This window comes from Metopolophium dirhodum, chromosome 6, assembly GCF_019925205.1.
Source record: "Metopolophium dirhodum isolate CAU chromosome 6, ASM1992520v1, whole genome shotgun sequence".
NCBI lineage: Eukaryota > Metazoa > Arthropoda > Insecta > Hemiptera > Aphididae > Metopolophium > Metopolophium dirhodum.
Window position 1 is genome coordinate 35,143,301 of NC_083565.1, and position 23,548 is coordinate 35,166,848.

General features: G+C 30.3%; 1 protein-coding gene across 3 annotated transcripts in view; it reads right to left on the reverse strand.

Moving 5' to 3' along the window:
- The window catches only part of LOC132947266 (RNA-binding protein fusilli-like), a 75,767-nt gene that overhangs the window by 5,200 nt on the left and 47,019 nt on the right, over nucleotides 1–23,548 (reverse strand). For 2 of the 3 annotated variants that reach the window (XM_061017523.1, XM_061017524.1), the window contains exons 5-13: nucleotides 15,230–15,319; nucleotides 14,525–14,579; nucleotides 7,977–8,087; nucleotides 7,579–7,754; nucleotides 7,409–7,503; nucleotides 7,106–7,321; nucleotides 6,561–6,854; nucleotides 6,125–6,347; nucleotides 1,349–1,614 (exon numbers count right to left, since the gene is read on the reverse strand). In XM_061017523.1, the coding sequence (XP_060873506.1) occupies nucleotides 1,349–1,614; nucleotides 6,125–6,347; nucleotides 6,561–6,854; nucleotides 7,106–7,321; nucleotides 7,409–7,503; nucleotides 7,579–7,754; nucleotides 7,977–8,087; nucleotides 14,525–14,579; nucleotides 15,230–15,319 (1,526 nt within the window). Of the gene's footprint in view, nucleotides 1–1,348; nucleotides 1,615–3,695; nucleotides 6,348–6,560; nucleotides 6,855–7,105; nucleotides 7,322–7,408; nucleotides 7,504–7,578; nucleotides 7,755–7,976; nucleotides 8,088–14,524; nucleotides 14,580–15,229; nucleotides 15,320–23,548 lie in introns of those variants that run through there. The other variant, XM_061017522.1, reaches the window with a different exon arrangement.

A 23,548-nucleotide genomic window follows, 5' to 3' on the forward strand; every position in this document is an offset into this window, starting at 1 on the left:
CGACTTGGTTAGGTTAGGTTAGTTAATAAAATTATGCCTATAAAGGAGTTCGAATAATAACACGGAACCTATAATAGGCTTCTTATCTGAACTTGCGCTGTAGCCTGTAGTGCAGCGTCAAAACTTTAATCAAATTATTATTATCTATCTTTATTTGTGTGGTTAGTAGTAAGCTAATTCATGTGATATTTCCAAAATTCCAAATTAAAAATCATTAGAAAACTACTACATTCTAAGAGACTAGTTATAATATAAACATAATATTATAATGATTAATGAGCATTATTGGACGCATAGCACAGAAGGTTGATCCAGTAACAATACATACTTCTGTTTTTTAATAAGAACCTCCCCCCCCTCATATAACTTTTAATTATTCAGTAAATATTTTTTTTAAGAATTTTGATGTATCTAAAATTCGAGAGAATAGTTTTCGAGTTATAGAACTTTGTGTACTAAGGACAATAATATGTATATGTGGTAATGGGTTAAGAGGGCTTCAGTCGTTTTTAACTAATATAGATTTGACTAATCTAAACATAAATGTTGTTTATTTTAATATTTTTAAATATATTAAAATTCCGTATCATGAAATAAATCTTAAGGGGGCTGCAGTCGATGAAAAAAAAAATGGTTTTAAGACCAAAAAGCCCAACGAAACTGGAGGAATTTGGTTTGACGGAATTTAATTTTTAAAATTGATTTTCATTGATTACCAAGTTCATTCGAGGCAACTTTGAATACCTATTTTTTTAGCTATGATATTTATATGAATAAAAATATGATTTTTAGATTCTGAGCGAAGCGATGAATGTATTTTTGTATTTATAATAACACATTATATGACATTAACAATAATTGGAATATTAAAAACCACCTCGATGGAAAATTATGGTAAACTTGTTAATCATTCTATAATCTGTTTTCAAAAATTAAAATCCGTCAAACCAAATTCCTACACCTATTTTTTGGTCTAAAAGTCACTTTTTTTCATCGACTGGAGCCCCTTTAAATTGTTATGGGTGCTTAGATGAATTGAACATTTTAATAATTACTATCGATGTATCAATATGAATAATTTGTATAGACGATCCATAACTCTAGAATATTTAACACATTTGAATCGTTTTAAATATAAATAATATATTATTAAATAATTTTAAAAAAAACCTCTTTTTCAAATTGATTTTTCTGATTGTAAATGGTTTGTTTTTATTGGAAATGTTAAGATACAGAAAATCGATTCTCCTGAAAAATCAGTATTTCGGCATAGGTACGTTTTGGATTTCCACCCCTCATATACAGACACGGGACATATTTTATAGGGCAACAGGTGTATAGGATTTACCTCGGACACGGAGTGTATGAGATTGCACATGTCCACGGGCGGCGGGGGCTGCATCGGCGGCGGCGTGCCCTGCATGATGAGTAGCGCGGGCTGTTGGTGCGGCGGCGATATGGGTGGCGACGGGTACGGCCAGTAGAGGATCGGCGGCGGGTACGGCGCGCCCAGCGACGGCGGCGGCTGGTGGCCTATCAGCGGCGGTGGCCCGGAGAACGGCGAGTAGTTGGAAGTCGGTGGCGGGAACGGCGGAGAAGTCATCAGCGGTCCGCCTGCGTGTGCACAAAATACATAACTTTGTAAGTACAATATTAAAACATATACTGAAATATAAATATAAATATTATATTTTATTATATTATAGTTAAGGGTTATTGAACCGGTATGCGGTAAGGATGGATGTATAATATTATAATATAAAAGCTCGGAAAATATATAATGTATATAATAATATATATAATTTAAAAAAAAAATCATAAGTTTTAACAAGCGCGGAAATGGGATTACGGAGGATGATGATGATAAAATATATAAATAATGTCAGTAAACCTCGGACATAAAAAGCGAAAGGAAAAGTGAAATAAGCGTTTAAAAATAAAAAAAAATATTATATACTTAAACTATATTGTATATATTATGTGTAATATATGTTAAAAATTATTTATATAGTTTTAACGGACTCACCGGAAAGATTAACACCACCAATCACCAGCAACCAATATATAAATTTTGCTTTTATACGCCCCGTGCTCTAAATTTATTTACCAACAACATGTGTGAACACCGTAGTTAAATCTAATACGTTTTGTAATGAGAAAAAAATATAAAAAAAAAAATAAATAATATAAGCCATGATAAAATACGTCTAAATAAATAAATAAAAAATGTCAAGCGAACGATTTTTTTCCGTCGTCCAAATACAGTCGCGGATCCGCCACACATTTCGCGTCCATTCTTGATGACCAGACGAAACCTCTATATATATTAGAATAAGCGAGTATTTTGTTAAGATTATATTTTTCTTAAAAAGTACAGTTCATTACACGACTGTGACACGTTGGTGATCCATCGGAGGTAGTGTTCAGCCATGCAGTGGCGCCGATCTAAGACGTATTATTCATTTTAGGGTTGTACCGTCATCTCTCATAAAGCATAATATATCATGTAAAAATATTTAAAAAAAGAGAGAGTGGATATTTTTGTGTAGGATTTTTATTCCTACGATATCGACTTAAATAAAACCTCGGCGCCACTGATGACCACATATACCCGCTGCGCGCAACCACCTGTACCGTGGTACCACAGACGTTGACCACCTGCAGACAGGTATTGTTAGAGGAGCTTGGAAAAAGCTGCAGACAGTAGTTGTTATAGGTATAATAATATTAATAGTAACATAACATTACACCTCACGTCCTCACACGATAGAGTGATTAGACGGGCAGCAAACAAGGGCAAAGGTCTCTCACACCAAGTAATATATATAGGTTGCGATATACTATTTCATGAGGGATGTAAACGACCCACAAACACCACCAATCACGACCCCACAAATGCTATTTATTTTTGCTTAACATATTTTTTTAACCCGTCTGGCCACCGCGTCTTTTTTTAATCTACATGCATCAGTACCTATATGTAATACTATTATGTATAATATATTAATATACTATATAAATATATAATAGTATGTATGTATGTGTTTGTGTGTGTCGTATCAGGTCGGAAGTCCGGGGAGAACTCTGGTATCACCAATCCATTTGTTGTTTATTAGTTAGTAATTTTTGTTTTACGGATTGGCTCGAGTACAATATAAGATGTGTTGAAAGTTGTGGCAGAGGGAGAGGGTTATAATATGTATAAAAAAAAAATACGGACGTGTATACACACCACCCAAAGGTCCGAGAAGCACAATATACGTGTATCCGATTCGAAAGCTGTTTTTTTATTCTACGATTATTTATAAATTACATAAATATCTATTCTACTAAAATCCATCATTTAAACCACAAAAGTTCGATTGACACCAAAGAACGAAATAACCGCTTTCGAATCCGACACCCGCACAATATATTTTATTTTCCCGGATCCAGTGAGGTTTTTAAAATCCAGAGACATAAACCACCATTTTGCATACGTATAGGTATGTGCAATTAATAATAATGATATTATTTTTTATTTTTACACACACTTAAGAAAAAAATACCGCAAAGTTAAACTAAAGTCTGTGTATAACTTTGTTCATTTTCCTTGTCTCCCTTGCAATTGTATAAAAGAGTCAGTTCGGTGTCAACAACGTATACAAATAAATAAGATAAAAAAGCAAAATAAAACATACGACTTCAACACCAAATTCCGTTAGGCAATATTTCGATATATTTTATATTACTATATAAAAATAATTCGTCTATTATTATGATTATTAATATTAATGCGTAACATATTAAAAAAAAAAAAAAAAAAACGGGTCAATAAAAGATTTGTACACATTTCATATTCGCTATCTAGATACAGCATTTATTAAAATATTTAGTAGCACACAAATCCCAAGGTTCCGCTACAGTAAATTTATTTCTGCCCACACGGTCATTGAATCCAGGGAATAGGGTCCAGTTGTTCTGTTCAAATGTATAAGTTAGGCTTAGGCTGTCATAAGACAACAGGATTATCCAAACATTTTCAAAAATATATTATATCCCGCATATAAAGGATATCAGAAAAATAAAAATATTAAACAGCACTTTTCATCAATGTACCGACTGTGTTTAAAAAAATATATATATATTATAAGTTATAATAGTATTATAACTGCTACAGTATTTTAACTGTATAAAATCCGTTACTGTAAATGTCAAATGTAGCATGCAATGGATACGTTTGACATAGTAATGATAACAACGTGTATTGGTTAAATAAAATATTTGAACAGAACAACAAAAAATGTGCTAACAATGATATAAGTATATAGTAATGATCATGCAAAAAAAAAACACCAAGCTTGTACTAACCCCAGAACCATTTTACCACAATGACAGATTGATTATTATTAATGGTTGTAGATTTTACTATTTCATAGATAATATCCATTTCAATCACCATACACGTGATTGGGCCACATGAAGCTTTTAATAGAATATATCTAAGCGCAAAACAATCCCACAATGTGTATGAAACAGATTAATATAGAAGAAATAAATTTATCAATAGCGAAAGCCTGAGACTTTTGAACAAAACGTAACTGGTGTTAATGTTATAAATAAAAAATAAAATTATTTAACTACTTAACTTAAAAATGTCTAAAGTCTAAAAACGCCTAAATAACTAATTAAAACAAAAAAGGTAAGTAATAATCTAATGATATTACATTTCATCAAATGATATGATTAAAACAGATTTTAAGCTAAACACATTAGGTTAGTCCTAGTTAAGCAAGGAAAAAACTAAAATAATAATAATATAAATAATAATAATAATATAAATAATAATTATAATAATAGGTTAACAGGGCCTATAAAACTATAAGACAGATGAAAAACGAAATAATAACAAATAATCCTAACAACAATAAGATATTAAATTAAAAATAATATAAAATGGGATCTTTTTGATATTTAAGGAATGTTTGGTGAAAGTATTTAATGATTTTAGTGAACTGAATAAAGTCACATAAACAGTGGTCCATAAACTAATAAATTCCATTAGTTAATTGGGAACAATATTTAAGTACATATTAGTAATTTAAAATTAGTCTTATAATCTATTAAAAGTAACTAAAAAAAAAGTTAAAAATTAATTTACAAAATTCATTCAGTACCCTGTAAATGGTTTAAGCTCAATTGCTTTAAGTACGCTTTGTGCAGTCTGTATTTTTGTATATATAGATATATATGTATATATACAATTTGTATATACTATATATAATATATAATGGAAAAATATATAATCCAGGATGGATAATGTTAAAAAAATAAAAACAAATTTTTGTGTAACCATTAACCACTAACCATGTACCCGGTTATAAGCTCTAATAACCAAACTAACAACAGCAAATTAAAATTGGAGGGAGGGAAAACAGAGTGGTGGAAAGAAGTTAAATGGTATAAAACTGTGCAGGGTGTTGTAGATAAGGGGACGATGCGGCCATGGCAGCTGCTGCGGCTGCAGCCGCAGCCGCGTTAGGGCCTTGACCCATTTGAAACATGGGCCCAGCAGCAGAAGCAGATGGTGGTGCAAACTGTCGTTTATTGGAACTTTCATGGCCACCAGGAAAAGCTTGTTGCCATGAACGTTTTTGTGGCGAATTGGCCGTTGGCGGCATGACAAACTGACCTCCAGCAGCCGAAACTGGCACATAAGGCTTAGCCGCCATGTTGTGTGGAAATCTTGGCATATTAAAGTACATGTATGGTGAAGCTGCACTTTTAGCCATGTAATTTTGGGCACTATTATCCAATAAATGATGAGCCGCATTCGGAGATAATATAGATTGAATATTAGGCTGTTGTGCCATACCGCCATTCATGTCTTGTTGCTGTTTGGTGAGTAAAGCAAGATTGATCAATTGATTATGCTGAGCTAGTTGATACAACCATGATTCCTGTTGTTGCTGCTGCTGTTGTTGTTGTTGGGCAGCTGCCACAGCCGCACGCTGGAGGGCTAGGGTTTGGGCTAAATTCTGGGCGTAAACGGACATTGGATCCCAAGCGGGCATTAGGGTAGGGACTGGGGTACCAGGATTAGCCACCTGGTTGGTGGTCATTAGAGGCTGTGCAGGTAACATACCAGGTGGTGATAATAGCGCTTTGGCGGCTACTGGGGATAAAGCTCCTGACGCAGCACCTCCGCCAGTCAACACCAGATGCATATCTTCACCAGAACACTGGAACACTTCGATGTACCGTTGTTTTTTGCCAAAAGACATATAATTGTGGTGTTTAGCCATTGCTGCCTGAGCAGCACTGCCCTCGTTGTTCATTTGAATGAATGCTTCACCAGATGCATGACCCTAGGGGGGACAGTATTCGAAATTTAAATTATGAACGTCATAAAAAAGAACTGAATGGAACATACATAGGTATATTATGTATACATAGGCATACAAAAAATATTGAATAGTCAAATAGTTTTAAAGTGACTAATTATTTTTAGTTTGAAGCAAAAGCATACAATTTAGTTATATTTTTCCATTTTTACCAAATTATATATTAATATTACTTACCACAGAGTTGTAAACCATATGTACACCTTGGAATACAATATTTTTGGAATGTTCTCCAAGGAACTCAAGTATATGTTCTACATTTGCTTCATATGGAAGTCCACGTAAGCGTATACAGTCTTTTCGTGTGCCACTAGTGATGACGTGCTGAGGCAATGGCAGAAGCGGTACATGCCCAAGAAGTGCAGTAGGCGAATTATTCACACCCGCTGTTGTTGTTACTGGGGTGGTAATGTTGCCATTGCTATCACTAGCTGTTGATCGCACAGATGGATCCATTGCACGATTCAAAACCTTAGAAAATTAAAAAAAAAAGGTTATCCTCGTTTTAGACAAATAAAAGCAAAAACAACAAAATTTTCATATTTAAATTAATACGTAAATTATTAAATAATCATTGTGATATATATCATCAAATGAAAAATTCTGAATTAATAATTACATACAGTAATCATATTTATTCTAATAAAAATTATTAATTTTACTTAAGGAAAAAATATTTTTTTTTTGCATTGAATAATTTAAGATATTTTAAACATTTTTACCTGTTGTACTTCAGCTGTTGTACTCCTAAATAGTTCAATGTACCTTGTGCCTATTAGGTCTCTGTGCTTACTAAGTGCTTTAGGAGCATCATCTTCATCAGCAAATAGAACAAATGCATCACCCGTTGCACGTCCATCAGGTTTTTTAACAAATAAAACACCATCTTCTCCATCCATTACGGAACAAGTTTGCTCACCATTTTCAAAGAAAGTAATCTAATATTTATATAAAAAAATATTATTATTAAAGTAATAATATGCGTACAGTGCTTATGTATTTTAAACTAGGTATTTGAAACTTACGACATCTTTAGCTGTACAATCATAAGGTAAACCCCTCATGCGCACAATTACTTGGGCACCCTTAGTGAGGAACGTTTGGGCTTCACTACTATTACCTGCAAGAATAAAAAATTATTTAAAATAAAATCATTTTTTATTTTATCATATAAAACTTTTTTAGTTTAACATACCCCCAGCAACATTTATGAAGTCTTCACCATTAGCTTTATATACTTCAATATAACGGCTACCAATATGGTGCTTATGTCTTTTCATAGCCATGTCTCTGTGCTCTTGGTTCACAAAACGTACAACTGCTTCACCGTTACGACGACCATGCGCACTTAAACACAATGCTACACCACCTCTGCAAAAATAAAATGTATTATATATAGTAAAAATCATATTATTTAAGGTCTTCGTGCTGAGTTGCATGAAAAATTGATTAATGGTTCACTAAAATGTAATGTAGTAATAATGGGCCACTAAATCATGTTTAAGGGACCATTAACTTACTACTAAATTATTAAATTTTTAATCATTGTTTATGCAACCCGGCACAAAGGTTTTAATTTTTAACTAAACATACTTGGCTATATTAAGACCACGAAAGAACTTGGCTATGTCTTGATCAGATGATTGCCACGGAAGACCTCTTGCTCTGACTACACAATTGTTATCTACTTCTTCATTTTTCCAACTATAAATAAAAATCAAATATATAATAGTTAGATTTGTTGATGTTGACTATAGTGAGACTTAAAATGTAATGCTGGGGTCACCAAATAATATTTTTGGAGGACTAAATTAGGATTTTGGAAGTTGTCAGGAGCCATCAAAACCTAATGTAAATGTTTAACCAAAGGAAATAAATTCAAAATCAAATAAAAATTTATAAAATCCCATTTAATTCACCATAAAAAATAAACATTAAATTAAAAATTTCAAATTAATCAAAATTGTTTTATACTTCATTGATTAATTAATGTAGAAAGTGATATTGAAAAATTAAACCCAACATTCTTAAAATATAATTAAAAATCATAAACTATAGAGAAAAATCGAAGTTAATCGAATCGGTGAAACAATGATAACTCTCGAAGAGTGAACTATCTACCTACAAAATCAAATCAATAATACAATTTGAATTATGCTCGTAGATATACATAACATATCCAGTGTAATTGTATAAATCACAATATATTTGGTACCAAGTTAAAATAAAAACATGTGTAACGATATCCATCTATACCTACTAAGAGAAATAAAGTATTCACCCAATAAAGAGATTTTTTGAATATAATTTAAATATCTAAATGTATGTATTTCAGTGCCATAGCTTACATACACACGACATGTTTTATATAATATATGTAATATGGTGCACACAATCACAAAACTTTTATGTAATACAAGGCTTAAAAAAATATTCCAAAATAGGCACAAGGTATAATATTAAGGCAATTGAAGTAGTTATTAAAGAGGTAATTGTTTAAATTATAATAATGACGTTATTATCGTTTTAAAATAATGAAAAAACAATAATAAAGAAAAATAACTCTTAGTAAAGTAATGGTTTAATAAAAAAAAATCTGTATATATTATTTTAATTGTAAACAAAAACAACAAGTAGGTACACGTCATAGATTATTACTACAGAAGTGAGAAGAGTCGTCGTCGTGGCGATACCGAAAACTCAAATGGAATTGGTATATACACATGGACATAAAACGCTAATTGCTCGAGATCTATGCTCAATGGCGTTGTGATTATTATTATCGACAATCAATTATTTTATAAAATACGGCTGGTGAGTATAATACTGTATACCTATTAAATATTATCGCTTAAAAAAAGATGCATTTGCATCATATCGCTTTGTCCATCGGCAAAACATTAAGTTAGACACTATATAGACATTGCGTTTATGTGACATATTATTATTATGGATAAATTAAAAGAAACAGATTAAAAAAAAAACCAGGCAATTGAAAAACGTCGTTATGGATTCGTTTGAACGACAAATCAGAACGTAATGAAACACGTCATTTGAGTGGAGGGCGAACCGAGTATCGATAACCCAGTTACGAAACGAAGACGCAACGGAAAAGCGGCAAGAGGGGAAGGTAGGTAAGTAGTTGGACGACGGGAAGTCGTCGAAATATGCATTTTTCATAACCTATTTACAACTATTGACCTTTGCCCATCGACCGTAATCGTATAATAGTGGTCGCAATTGGAAATTCAAATCGGGGACAACATCGAAAGTCTCCAATATTTAATAAAAAGAAAAAAAAAAATGATATTATTGATGATAAATGATAATAATACTATTACGGAGTAAATATCGACGACGACGACGCCATCGTGAATAATGCATAATAAAACATTACATGCGATTATCTATCTCCATGAAACTAAAATTATGATGATTTTTTTTTTTGAGACCGACCCGAGGACATTTATCTAATACGGCCGTGAATTGTGAAAACAACACTCGAACGAGATAAGAAAAACATAATCACATTATTATTATAAGTAGGTATATGTCGTCGAAACTCTCCTCGTGGATGTGTAGGTAATTTAAAATATGAAGTATATCATAGGTACCTATAATATTATGTGTGTGTGCTGGTATTATATTGTATGCGTTTTTTTTTTCAGGGAGACCATAACTCGAGCGCGCGTTCGAGGAGTGAAAAATGAAATAAAACAATAGGCGCGGGGGGAGAGACAGAATGAAACAGAGACAGAGACAGAACAAGAGGTATTTTTTATTTTTTTTATCGTCTGCGCCCGTGTCAACGCCATAAGTCAAGAGTGCGTGTATTGGTATTGTGTTCGCCTCGTGGCTCGTTCGCGCCGTTTATAGTGTGCGAAGAGTTTGTGCGACACACGCGCACGTTTGGAGAATTAATTTTTTACTCGTATTGTGGTGATATATTAGTATTATTATAATTAGACGGGTGAGGAAAACAACCGAAACCAAAAAAAATACGTACAACGCCGGGTGTAATAAACTGTCAAAATTATACCGAGTGTGTATGTGCGATCGCGCGCGCCGCGGCGCTACTGCAGCAGGCTGCCGAATGCAAGCACGCACACACTTGTTGATGGCGACGAGTTTCACGATAATAATATAAATATTATAATTATTATAATATTGTGTCGTATGACAAATAGGTGCACACACAACTCGACGTAAATGCCGTGTGCGCATAAGTTACCTATATAGTAGAAAAAAAAAATTGTAATAATAATGTTAAGGAAATATCCAGAGAAAAACGTTTGCTCGTCGAGAACCTTCGATGCAATTATAAATTATCATGAGATATTGTGTTTGTATATCAATTATGTCTATTTAAAAACAAAAAAAAACGGAAGAGCTCGAAAAAATATTAAGTAGTCATTGTCGTAGGTATACGCAGGATTTGTGTTCTCGTTCGCGTTAAAATCGGTTAAATAATATATCACGCCACAATATATTATATTAACTGTACAATATAAATAAATGATTACACGAATATTTTCAAAAGTTATCTTTGTTCGTCCATAATAGAGTCCAGTTCGTGGAAGAATAATAAGCACTTAGCACAGTATTCAAACATAAAAACGATAATTAGATGAAAGGCTCGAAATCGTTACTGACATTTTATTGAGTATTTACACAAAATCTCATCATTATCTTTTTACGAAACGTTCAAATAATAGTAATTATAGACAAATTGAACTCCCATTTTAATTATATTTAATGTTGGAAGTAGAACGATTATGTACATTATACGAAATAATAAAATAATATATCTTTCAAAATATTTTGGAAATTTTTCATTTAACTGTAGCTACAGATGAGATACTGAAATGGTGAAGTATTAATAATAATAATAATTAACGTTACAATAAAAACTCGAGTTTCGCCGTTCAAATAGATACTTATAGTAGGTATGTTTAGTAAAGTTGTTGATTGATGTCTTAAAAATCTTCAGAGATTTATGTTCGTTCTTCCTAACACATAAAGTTATTTTTTTATTTTAAATAATTAACGTTATCAAATTGAAAACCTGTCAGATTAAAACACATTAAAACCAGTATATTATGGAACATATTTCATATCAAAGTAATTGTTATCATAAAAAAGTCAATTATAATAAATTAATAAATGAAATATGCAATTACAGTAAGTAATAATTTTTATTTTATAATACCTTTGGCCTCTACAATTTTTTAAACGTGATTTAGAATTCGAAATTATACAGCTTGACTTTTGTCTTCGGATTTTAATTTTGAAAAATACGTTGAACAATAGTGTTACGATTATCGATGTACTGGAACCGAAAAAATCCTTTTGAAGTGCTGTTACAATTATTGGAAAAAAAACTACTTTAAAATAGCTTAGTACGTAATCGAAAGAGCCGTTCTGGTAAGGTCATTTATTTTTACGAATAGAGTATTGTAATTCAGGTTCTTTACATGTGCTAAGATTTATAACCGTTTTAAAATAGGTTGATTTATCTTATCCCGCTATCCAACAAAAAAAACTAAATGTGAAACATCCGTACGGCACTTATAACCGATAACCTCGGTGTCGAATCAATATAATGTGAATATAATAATATAATGATTTACTTACAAAATCCCATATAGATTGGCAATTGGTTATTTATATGATATTAAACTCATATTTAAAATAAATTACCTATAATAATATATAACAATTTATTTATTTTTGAAAAGGTAAAACGAATAAATCCAATAAAACACATTTGAGAATGTTACGTTTAAACATCACAATAACACCGTGATCATAAAATTAAAATAAATTAAATGTTTAGAAATATATTATATACCTATTACCTACGTGTGGTAGTAAAAACAGACGATACTTAATCGTATATTATAACTGTTCCCTCATCGAAAAATACGGTTTATTTTTTTATAGTCGTACTACCTATTCACGCTTGTGTTTGCGCAGCAGGTATGTTCGTAATGAGACCTGTTTATTGTTATGTACAATGCATGAACACAATATATGAAAATATGAAATATTGTCACATTTGTCGGAAACGTCCCAGAAATAATACGTAGAATGTAGCCATGTACTAGTGCGTACAATATACAATTTGGGCAAATGGCTTTATCTTTTAAAATTAATATGTAATTGTTCTACGCCCTTATATATGCATAGGGAAATATGTTGTTTATATAGGTACACGAGTAGTAGACTTATTATATTAATTGCCAAAGGATAACGAAAAATGTAGCAGTACAGGTGACTGCGGTGTCAACGTCATCGCAACTATACGTGCGCTTAGTATTTACGACAGTAGGTACCTATAGAGTTCTAAATTAGTAAAAAGAAATAAACAACAAACACCTTGAGAATAATTATAGGTGCTAGTTTTTTTTTCCTCACAATATCGATTACTGCAAGTTCGAGTTTAGTTATGAATACACTTAACACAATATAACGTCGTTGATGTTTCATTTCACTACCTACCTATATATAGGTACAATTAATAACTCCTGGGAGAGGGTGCGAAAATAAGTAGAGAATTTCTCACAATGGACATTATTTAAAAATTAAAAGTTACACGCGTACAATATGTTTTATCTCATGGTCCCTTTCCCCTCCCGTGTTATAATTTTATAGTAATTATTTCAGAGATATATTTATAATATAATAGGCGATTGTGGCTTATCGCGAACAAAACGGAACGCCGATAACCTCAGGATTACGAATCGACGACACAGAGACAGCGCAATATATCGGTGGACAAGCATGCGCATGGAAATATGTATAGAAAAAACATATTTTATGGGTAGATCTTATATAATTACGGTTTATGACCGTTGTGCCGTTTTCGATATAACAACCTAACAAGGATAACAGAACAAAAAAAAAAACGAACACGTTGTGCCCAAGCTGCAATAAGGGTGTCGATTTCCGCCCGACACTCAAACATGTGGTAGAAAACATTATCGAGTAGGTACAAATAAATTACAATAATTATAATATCAATCAATATTTATGTGTAACGGTGGCGGTCGGCGGTAATAGTTTTACGAATATATTTATCTAATTAATCGGTTGAGCCGAATAGGATCGATTTATAAGTCAGTCGACGTTAATCGCTATTTTATTATTATATTATTATTTTTTTTCCAACCGTTCATAATTCATATAACCTTTATGTGCATTACATACACACGAATTAAAAAAAAATAACGATTATACAACTAAAAGTCTACAAGGAATGGTCACGTAACGTATATACTCGCCGTCAAAAATATGCGAATAAATAACAATCCGATCACTATATATTATTAAGTAAAAACACACATTTCAAATTGTAATGTAATTGTTAGTAAAACGGTTAAACATATAAATAATTATCTTAGCGACGATTTTTAAATTATCTCAACGAGATTTTTACCACAAATAGAAAACAACTATCGACAGTTTATAGTAACCACGCCTAGCGTTGTCTTAACAAACATTTATTTATTGATTGTAATAAATTATACTCTGCTATAGTCCTTAATAAAAAAATAGTGCTCTTGAGGTAATTTTAAAACCCAGATAATGCTGAGATCGCCTATGATTGTGGGGGGGCAGAGGACACCCTGACTTATTGGGTCTACACTAGCCATGGATATATTATTTAAGAGCACTAAGCTTACTGTCTTGATACGAGAATTACTGTAATCTCAGTTACTCTTGAGTCTTGGGTCCAAAAACACTACTAGTTACGACACTATATGCAGTTATTAAAAATAAATAATGAACGAAATGACCTCTGGGCTCTTGTTACGTATAAATAATACATACCTATCAAAATGGACAATTTAAAACTATTTTCATGAGTCATATTATAATAAATTGATCGTATTACAACAGCCGATAATAATATTGCTGTGTTATGTCACAACAATAGCTTCTAAAAAAAGTAACACAATCGTTTACCCAGACCAATAACCGTTTTATTTAATAGGTGTTTGTTAATTAGGGATCGAGATTTGTGAATGCATTATTAAAACTAAAAATTACAGATATGAAATTACATTACAAAGGTAGATAATAATAATAATAACAATAATAATAATAATAATAATAATAATATATAATGTGCAACTCACCAAATACCCGGTTCGAGTTTTAGCTGAACGATTTCCGGCGAATTGAACGTATGGCCTGAAACACGAAAATAATTGTTTACTTAAAATATTCAACTTACGAACTAATGACCACCGATGTTTCACACACTACTATAACATCAGCGGCTATACAGCAAAAACGATTGCGAAACACATATATTATAATATATAGTGATAATTAATGCGATGACTGAATATTGTTTACTGAAATTCGCTGAGCGGTGCACTTCCTGTTACCCGGACGGGTATATGGATTGGTCAAGAAGGTGGGGAAGGGGGGGGGGGTGGAAAGAAAATTTTTTAGTCATACGTTATTGAAGAAAGACGTTGAACAAATTACACAACCAACAAAATAATATTGGATTACACTCGCTGTGTGAGAGACGGTTAAAATTTGATGACTTCATTAAATTTCGGTTAAAATATTCTCGAACACGAAGCGGGGAAAGAGCTAGAAAACTGCCGGCACAGCTCGTTTATGGCCTATGGGGACCTCCTTCCACCCCACTCCGCCGAAGAAATAGATCGACGATTCGTATACAGCGTTGCGACACACAATACTCGGAAAATAATAATTGTTTATTAATTTCATTTCTTTTTTTACTAACCTAATATGCGCACGGGCACTAAGATGGCACTAATAAACAAAAAAATAAAACTTAGAATTTTCAATACCCGAGAACTTACCATCCGCTATGAGTCTTTGGACAATGTTTACCATATCCTTGACCTCGGCTACGTAGAACTGAGAATCGATTTCATGAGTTATTTCTAGATCTGAATAGTCGGGGGGTCAAGGAAACAACCACTTTGTGAGAACAGCAATAGCCAATAATAATATATGTATAAAATCAAATTAATTACGATGGTAAAAACACAATCGACGGTAGTATTATATTATGATGATATTATTATGAACGATAAAAACACAATCAGATACATGCATAATATCATTAGGTATAAAATATAATAGGTACGTGGTTCGTAATTGAATTAAACGGAAATTAAATATATATTATGCAAATCGAAGTGGGTCGTCAAAGCCAGCCAGGTGCGTTAATGATGATGTCTAATCACAAGTATGGTTGTAATTTTTTTTTTTAACGGTATTAATAATGGTTTTTCATAATATTTCTAATTCGTTACGAGTGTGCATGTGAATGTAATCGAAAATATCCATATTATTATATGCGTTCGACAAAATATAATCATAAATCATTATTATTATTATTATATATTGTATTTAACGTACCGTCCTATTCAACGCACAATAATATAATTAGTTGATAGAATTACAATATAATATTATACCTGAGTAATGGGTACCAATAATATTCTCGTTATCCCGTAAAATATGTACCTAATATAATATTATGTTATATTTAACGCGGGGCAAACAATAACGCACGACTACGGTGTTCGTTCGTTCATTTCGATGAGCTGTTTTTTTTTTTTTAGTGTTTGCACGTTTGAGCACATAAATTATAATATAATATATTATAGTAAGTAAAGCGATTAACGGCTGCACACACAACAACCTGTTGCTGATAACGAGCAGCCGCCGTATGTAGCGGTATATGTATGAGATATAGAGGTGTACCTTTTTAGATCGTTACTCACCTATAGTATACAGGTATCGAGTATTATCGAGAGCAAAGTGCGGGTTGTGAAATTTCTTTATTTACACTTGAGCCCTTTTTTAATTTTTTACTTTGTGAAATGCATAAAAGATACATCACGTGCAAATGTGCAATGGCTTTTTTAACCACTGACGTCACGCAGATACATTTAACATCGAATCGGCACAGTACACGCAAGTTATAATATTTTTCCAAGTACGTTTTTAAGGCAGACATTTCCCCGTATCATATTTAAAACAAAATGTATTTGAGTGTGAAGTTATTATTTTTTGTAAGTATAGTAAAATATTATAACAATTCCAAATACTACGATATACACCTACCTATATATATAAATTGATAATAAGTAATAGGTTTAATATAAATTAATTATAAATTAATTATAAATTAACTTTAAAAATATATAGGTTGTATAACTAATGGCTAAATACTTTCGTAAATTAAATATAATTAATAACTAATGAAAAATGTTAAGATATTCCTACATACAAATATTACACTTAGTAAAAAGTATTTAATTTGTGATTGTTTTGCTATCAACAAATACCTATTAGAAATTTTTTTGTAGACCCAACAGGAATAGGTATGCCTATTGGATACCTATTCAACAGTTGAATAATAGGTAATGAATTTTATCTCTGGATTGCTTCAATGAGCATCCTAGTATTTGATACTGAGTTCTTATGCACTTTATAGTTTATTATTGAAACTTGAAACCTTCACTTATATTATTATTGTTCTACCCGTGTTTTTCTTTGTAGTATTATGTACGTTCCATAAATAAAGAGGAAATATTAGTTATAATTTTGTTTTGTTTTATTTTAATACAAATTAAAACAAACAAAAATAATAATTTTTAATTCCATTACATTTTTAAAAATATTATCAACTTTAAAAATGTCCCATTCTACCAAAATGTCCGAAAAGAAATTTTCCTATACATTCATAAAAAAAACAAGTGACAACATTAACAAGAATATGCCATATAAAACACAGTACACACCACACGTAGCACTAGATTATAATAATATATTGTATACCACTTAAACTCGATATACCTATAAACTAAGATTATTCTGATAACTGCAGCCAACAGATGTGAAAGAATAAACTAGTATTTAAAAACGATTAAAAAAAAAACAATAATCGCTCAAATGTAATACAATATTATAAGTAATAATATTATTATATCAGTAGAAAATATTCGACAGCCAAAATATATCCGATAGTATTAAAGACTAGGCAAAAAGTTTGTAATGACCACGGATTTAGATAGAATTTATCTATCTACAGTTGTAGTAATGACAAATAACATAATTAGTATCATTTAGTGTTTTCAAAAAAATGCAGGAAACGTGAATTAAAATATTTACATGCGAATTAATAGATAATACAATATCAAATAATTATTATTTTGAACTACCTAGGTACTTATTCGAAAAATTTATTTAAAAATTCTACTTATTTGTTTTTTAACCAATTTTAAACGGATAACAAAATAGGTTATGAATAAAAAGGAAAATTTTTTAAAACTGTATTTAGTTATTTTCAAAAACTATTAGTTGTTATTTAGGTATACTAATGCTGTGGTAAATAATTAGTCTTCAAATAAATTTGTTATGTAGCAAAACAAAGACTTTGGAAACAAATATTTATGGTTATAATATCACGTATAAATAAAGTTATTCTTCAAAAATTGCGATCTTAACAAAAAATATTATTTTTGAATGCTTGTTTATATATAGAAACTAAACATTACATTTTTTAATACCATATACAGACGATGCATTGTGTCTGTTATTTTCATTGATTTAATTCATAAATCTTCGATACTTGTTATCGACGACAAATATCGGTATCCTCTAGACATACTCGATGCTTACAAGTGTTTGAAGAGCGACTGAACCAAATAAAATATATTTTCAATATTTACATAAAATACTATACATACATAGTAAATGTATAGATTTATAGTCTAAATAGTATATAAACCTTTTATGTATATTTTTTAATCTTTGATTTATATTTAATATAATAGTATTGAAACAGCAAGTTACAAAACAATAGGTATCAAACTCTCATAATATGATATTCGTTGAGATCAATAATATTATTAGTAATTAATTATTACATTACTAAAAAAAAAAATGACGTCACGTGACCGAAAATCAGAATGTTTAATAGGATTCTAATAATGACCAAAGTATGATAATTATCATTACAATATAATACAATTAAATGTTAAGAAATGTCTATCTAATATGACGATACTTTTAGCTCTAAAATGTAGAATTAGATAAGCAATAATACAACATTACTATTATAATCGGACAAGAGTTTATTTTTGTCGTTATCTGGAAGTAATGAGAATAAACTCAGTAGTTTATATCTATTAAGTTCGAAGATTTATGTGATCACATTAAACTGTAAACGGTCGAAGCAAATTGCATACAATTCAAATAACAAACATCACACTAAAACAGTAAAACAGATAAAATTAATCCAGTAAATATAGCGATCCTTTGACAATAGGCATCCCCTTAAGTGTAACCGCGTATCCCGTAAATACCGTATTTCGTGTCTCTATTTGTCATCGTACTATGTTATCGGCAATGTCCCGATATCAAAATCCAAATGTACATAAAATGAAACGAGCCATTTTATTTGATTGATTTATGTTAATGAGGGGAAAGGGAAACTGAGAAAGACTGTAATATTACACTTATTAGTATAATTTTTATCTACTAATTTTGTTCTATTTTGTATAATAATTTTTAAGATGTATTACTAATAAAATTATGTACGTTTTTTTATGGAATACTATTTCTCGAATATAATATTATGTTTTGTCGGATAACGAGACATTCAATAATATTATTATTAATATGAGCGAGAAAATAACGATAACACCACAAATAGTTGTATAAAGTCCATAGCACATAGGGCAATACGTGTTGTATAATTATTGCAAAAATTATACACACTGTAAGAAAATAAAAATAGTCAAAATATTACTCTCTCAACGCCGCTGTAGCTGAAGATATTATTTTAACACCACTTATTTTCCTTACGTACAAAAAACACCATTCGTTGCCTATAATAGTAGTTAATACGTCTATGCAGTATGCACTATACACACACACACACATATACCCGGTAGAGTGAAATCACAAGAGCTAACAACTGATTACCGATGACGTCATTGTTGACGACGATAAGAAGTAACTAATTTTTTTCAAAATCGGTAATTGCCAACGACAAAAAAAAAACAAAAATATTGTAAAATATGTATGAATTCCAATGAAGCAACCTTATAAACAACCCCTCGAAATCGAACTAATATGACCGGCCCTTAAATGGGCTATTAAAAATAATACAGAATGCCGACAACATTATACTAATTGTCGAGACCTGACATATAGGTATATAATAATATGAGCTCTAAATGACAGTCATCTAACTTATTGGTAAATTGTTCTAATAACATGGTAATAAATGACACGTAAATATGCAACGGTGGTTACTGGTTATTATTCTTAAACTGGCAAAACACGGAATTTGTTTATAATATACGCATGACCACACGAGTCAATATTTTCAATAAAAAAATTTGAACTAATATATTTTCTTGTTTCATTGGGAAAATAAATTTTCATTGAGATTTTTAATAAGTGTAGTGTAGTGTATAAATGTAATTTATCAATCAATATTATTTTGATTATGGCTAATCAACGGAAATCGATGCTACAATTATAAACATAATATTGACATAGGTATTGTATGTTATGACAATGCCTATACCACGGTCGCATTGTGTACACACTTATATACGTTATTATAAGTGACTTTACAAAAGTATATAAGTATATAATATATATATATATCATATTGTAAAATATTTTAATAAAATAATGTGAAAATTTTTTTAATTGTTTTCTGAAATGTAATACAACATATTTAATTCAACTATGCTGCAAAAAAAACGAATAGAATATTACTTATAAGTAATGAAATGTCGAAATCGTCTAGACAACAACAATACTTTTAATTGTTTTAATTTAATAGCCGGTTAAAAAAAATACAAACAATTGACTACGATAAGAACCAAAAATTTGGACAAAATGTTATCAAACAGTGATTTAAAAGTATATTATAAAACAATTAAAATATTAAATTAAGTCTCAAAATTGGTTTAAATCGGTTTACTGGCCAAATATTAAAATACTCGAAGTATAATATTATTTTATTCTAATAAATACATTTGACAATTTCTATTTTTGAATATAAATAAATACAAAAAAATATAATACTCACATAAAACGGCAATGTACACAAAATGTTCAAGACAAAATAACAACAATTACAAAATTATAATAAAACGTATTACTAACTACACGCTCAACGTAATAATCGCGACTGATGACTGATTACTGATTAAGAGTCTAAGAAATTAGTTATCTCTAGTCCCTTGGTGTGCCACCTGTAGCGCACTCTACGACGGGTTTGTATTAGCCACAACTCGGCTATACTCGTGACTGTTCGGAAATTGTCGACTTATCGTAGTTTCATTATTATTTACATTTCTTATCAGATATTTTTTTGTATTTTTTTATTTTATTCAAACAAAGTTCAACACTTCAGTCTTCACATGAAAATGGAAATTATGTCATCAACTTTAAATATTAAAATGTGATATTTCAACATTACGTCAATAGCTAAGGACTAAATACGTATCTTATAAGACTACTAAGTACAACAGGTACTATATAAACTAAAACAATATAATATAATATCAAGTATTATTTGATATGGTGAATACAATATATTATGGAACACTTTAAAATATTGGCTATTGTTTATTGTTTTAAAAATTAAATGCAAGCTATTTGACTGTTTTATTATCACGTAATCTCAATTATATTTATAACATGTCATATTATTATTAGGTATTATAGAAATACATACCAAATATTTATTCGGTTGATAAAATGTTGATTTTCTTGGTAAACAAAGAGAAATTTTATGAATGGACCACAACGTTCAACATTATTTGTGTCATAGGTCTAGAAACAATATTGTTATTTTATAATTGAATATTATAGTGAAGAAATTGAGGTGAATCGACTAAATCAGATGCCCATGAATAGTATTATCGTTTTTCTGTAGCATAGAATCTATACCGTTATTTTATTTCGTAATTCAGCGTCTTTGAATACTAACTAAATATTAATGTAAAATATGTTTCCTGATATTCTTTTGTCGAATTGTTGCTTATGTTGTTTATTTAAATACAATATCGAGTTCCTTTTTTTTATGATATTTTAATAATATTTAAAATCGGTGGTGCACGGCACGATAAGTAAATTTGACATCAAATATCGGTATATTTATTTTTTTATTCAATGACAGAACCCAAGGAAATTTTTTTTTATAAATTATATACATATATTAAATTGGACAAATTTTAATGTAATCGAATATTCATATCACGAAGACAAAGAATTGCAGATATCATATCTTACACAAATTGTTTTCAAATATTTAAAAAAATAATAAGTACCTATTTTAATACAATTTCTAAAATGTAAAAACTGTTGTTTTGCGTCTTATATTATAAAAACAGTTGTTCAAATTATTGAAATTATTACTGTCCATTATTATTTTTTTATTGTTATGAAATAATGAATTATGAGATATGTTTATAATATTATTAAAGACAAAAACTAAAAAAACTAAAATGTTTAAGTTTGTAAACGATCAATACCTATTATCTATACTTCTTATAATAAATTTACAATATTTTATTCTGGCGTATTATCAGTGTTTATACTATACAATTTATTATACAACTAAGCAATTATTATGTACCTATTACGTGTAATGTAATAATGAACTATATAATATAAATAATTTGAAACCATTAATTTTAATTTTAATACTCGGTCATCTATATAATAAATTATAGTATAGGACATTAAATGATATACTTAGAAAGGCGATTCGGTTATAACTCATAACACGCATCTAAGGGTCGGTTTATCAATATTTTTATCCATTTACAATCCTCAGATAATCCCATTGACCCTTTGAAACGTACAAATGTATTAGTTATGCAATGTTTCTAGCTATACAATATTTTAGATATTTATGAAGAATATACGTAGACTCAAATAGCGTAGGTGTACTTGAGACATTTGATTGATAAATTACGGGAGAAGAAAGATATTTTATTATTACGATTACCAAATCCCTTGGATTATGTATTATGATTTAAGTATATTTCTAAACGACGGACACTCATAATAATATTACAATAATTATCATGTTTAATCAATGAAATGAAAATGCAAAGAAGAAAAGTGAGGTACCTACGTGGCTCACGTGACATAATAATATATATATCGTGTGCACTTCAGTAATGGCTGTTACCAATTTTTAAATACTACCAAATTAACTGGCTATAAATCTTATTTTTAGAATATGACAGGCATTGATACTTTTAATTTACTCAACTACCTCATTTACATAACAATACAATTTATACTCGAATATATGTTTTATACATACCTACTTAATATTATAATACAGCTGCTCTAGAAATGAAATATAATTTAAATATGTAATAAAACACACAAAATTATGACCTTTGGGCGCATTCAGTACATAATATATACCTCTAATAGAAGTTGAAAAAAATGAATAAATGTTAACGTCTTATAAATATTAATATTTTATGTAGGTATTACCTGCATATATGTATATACCTACAAATAAAAAATTTAATAAATATATTTACCGCATAATAATTTGACTTATTAAATACATTAGGTATACCTAATAATTATCATATAAACGATCCAGCCAATGTATATCTAGGTATCAATATACCTATAAAATATGCTTTTTAGACGATTCGTGAAGCAGTGAATCAATTTTCGAGTGTTATTCGTGCGTTTTGATATAGATTTGTGTATCTAACTTGAGCGTTAACGATTTGTGACGATGTTGCATATTATAAAATACGATCAATTTCAAATACCGATCGTAGAGGCGATTGAATACGACTGTCTATAATATAGGAATATTTGTGAATGAAATTGGTAACTGATGTGCGGTCACCCCGGTCCTCGGAAAACGGGTGACCTGATTCGTCGAGTCGACGGCAGGCGCGACGTTTAAGGGGGGGGGGGGGCTAGGGGCCATGGCCCCCTAGTCATCATAAACTATAAACTATAAATAATAATTTCTTGTTGGACTTTTAAATAAAATTTTTGGACCAAAAGAATATATTGCACCCCCTCCCCCCTCTAGGAGATGAATCAAATACACTACTGCTCACCGGTGATTACGAAGCATGTAAATATAA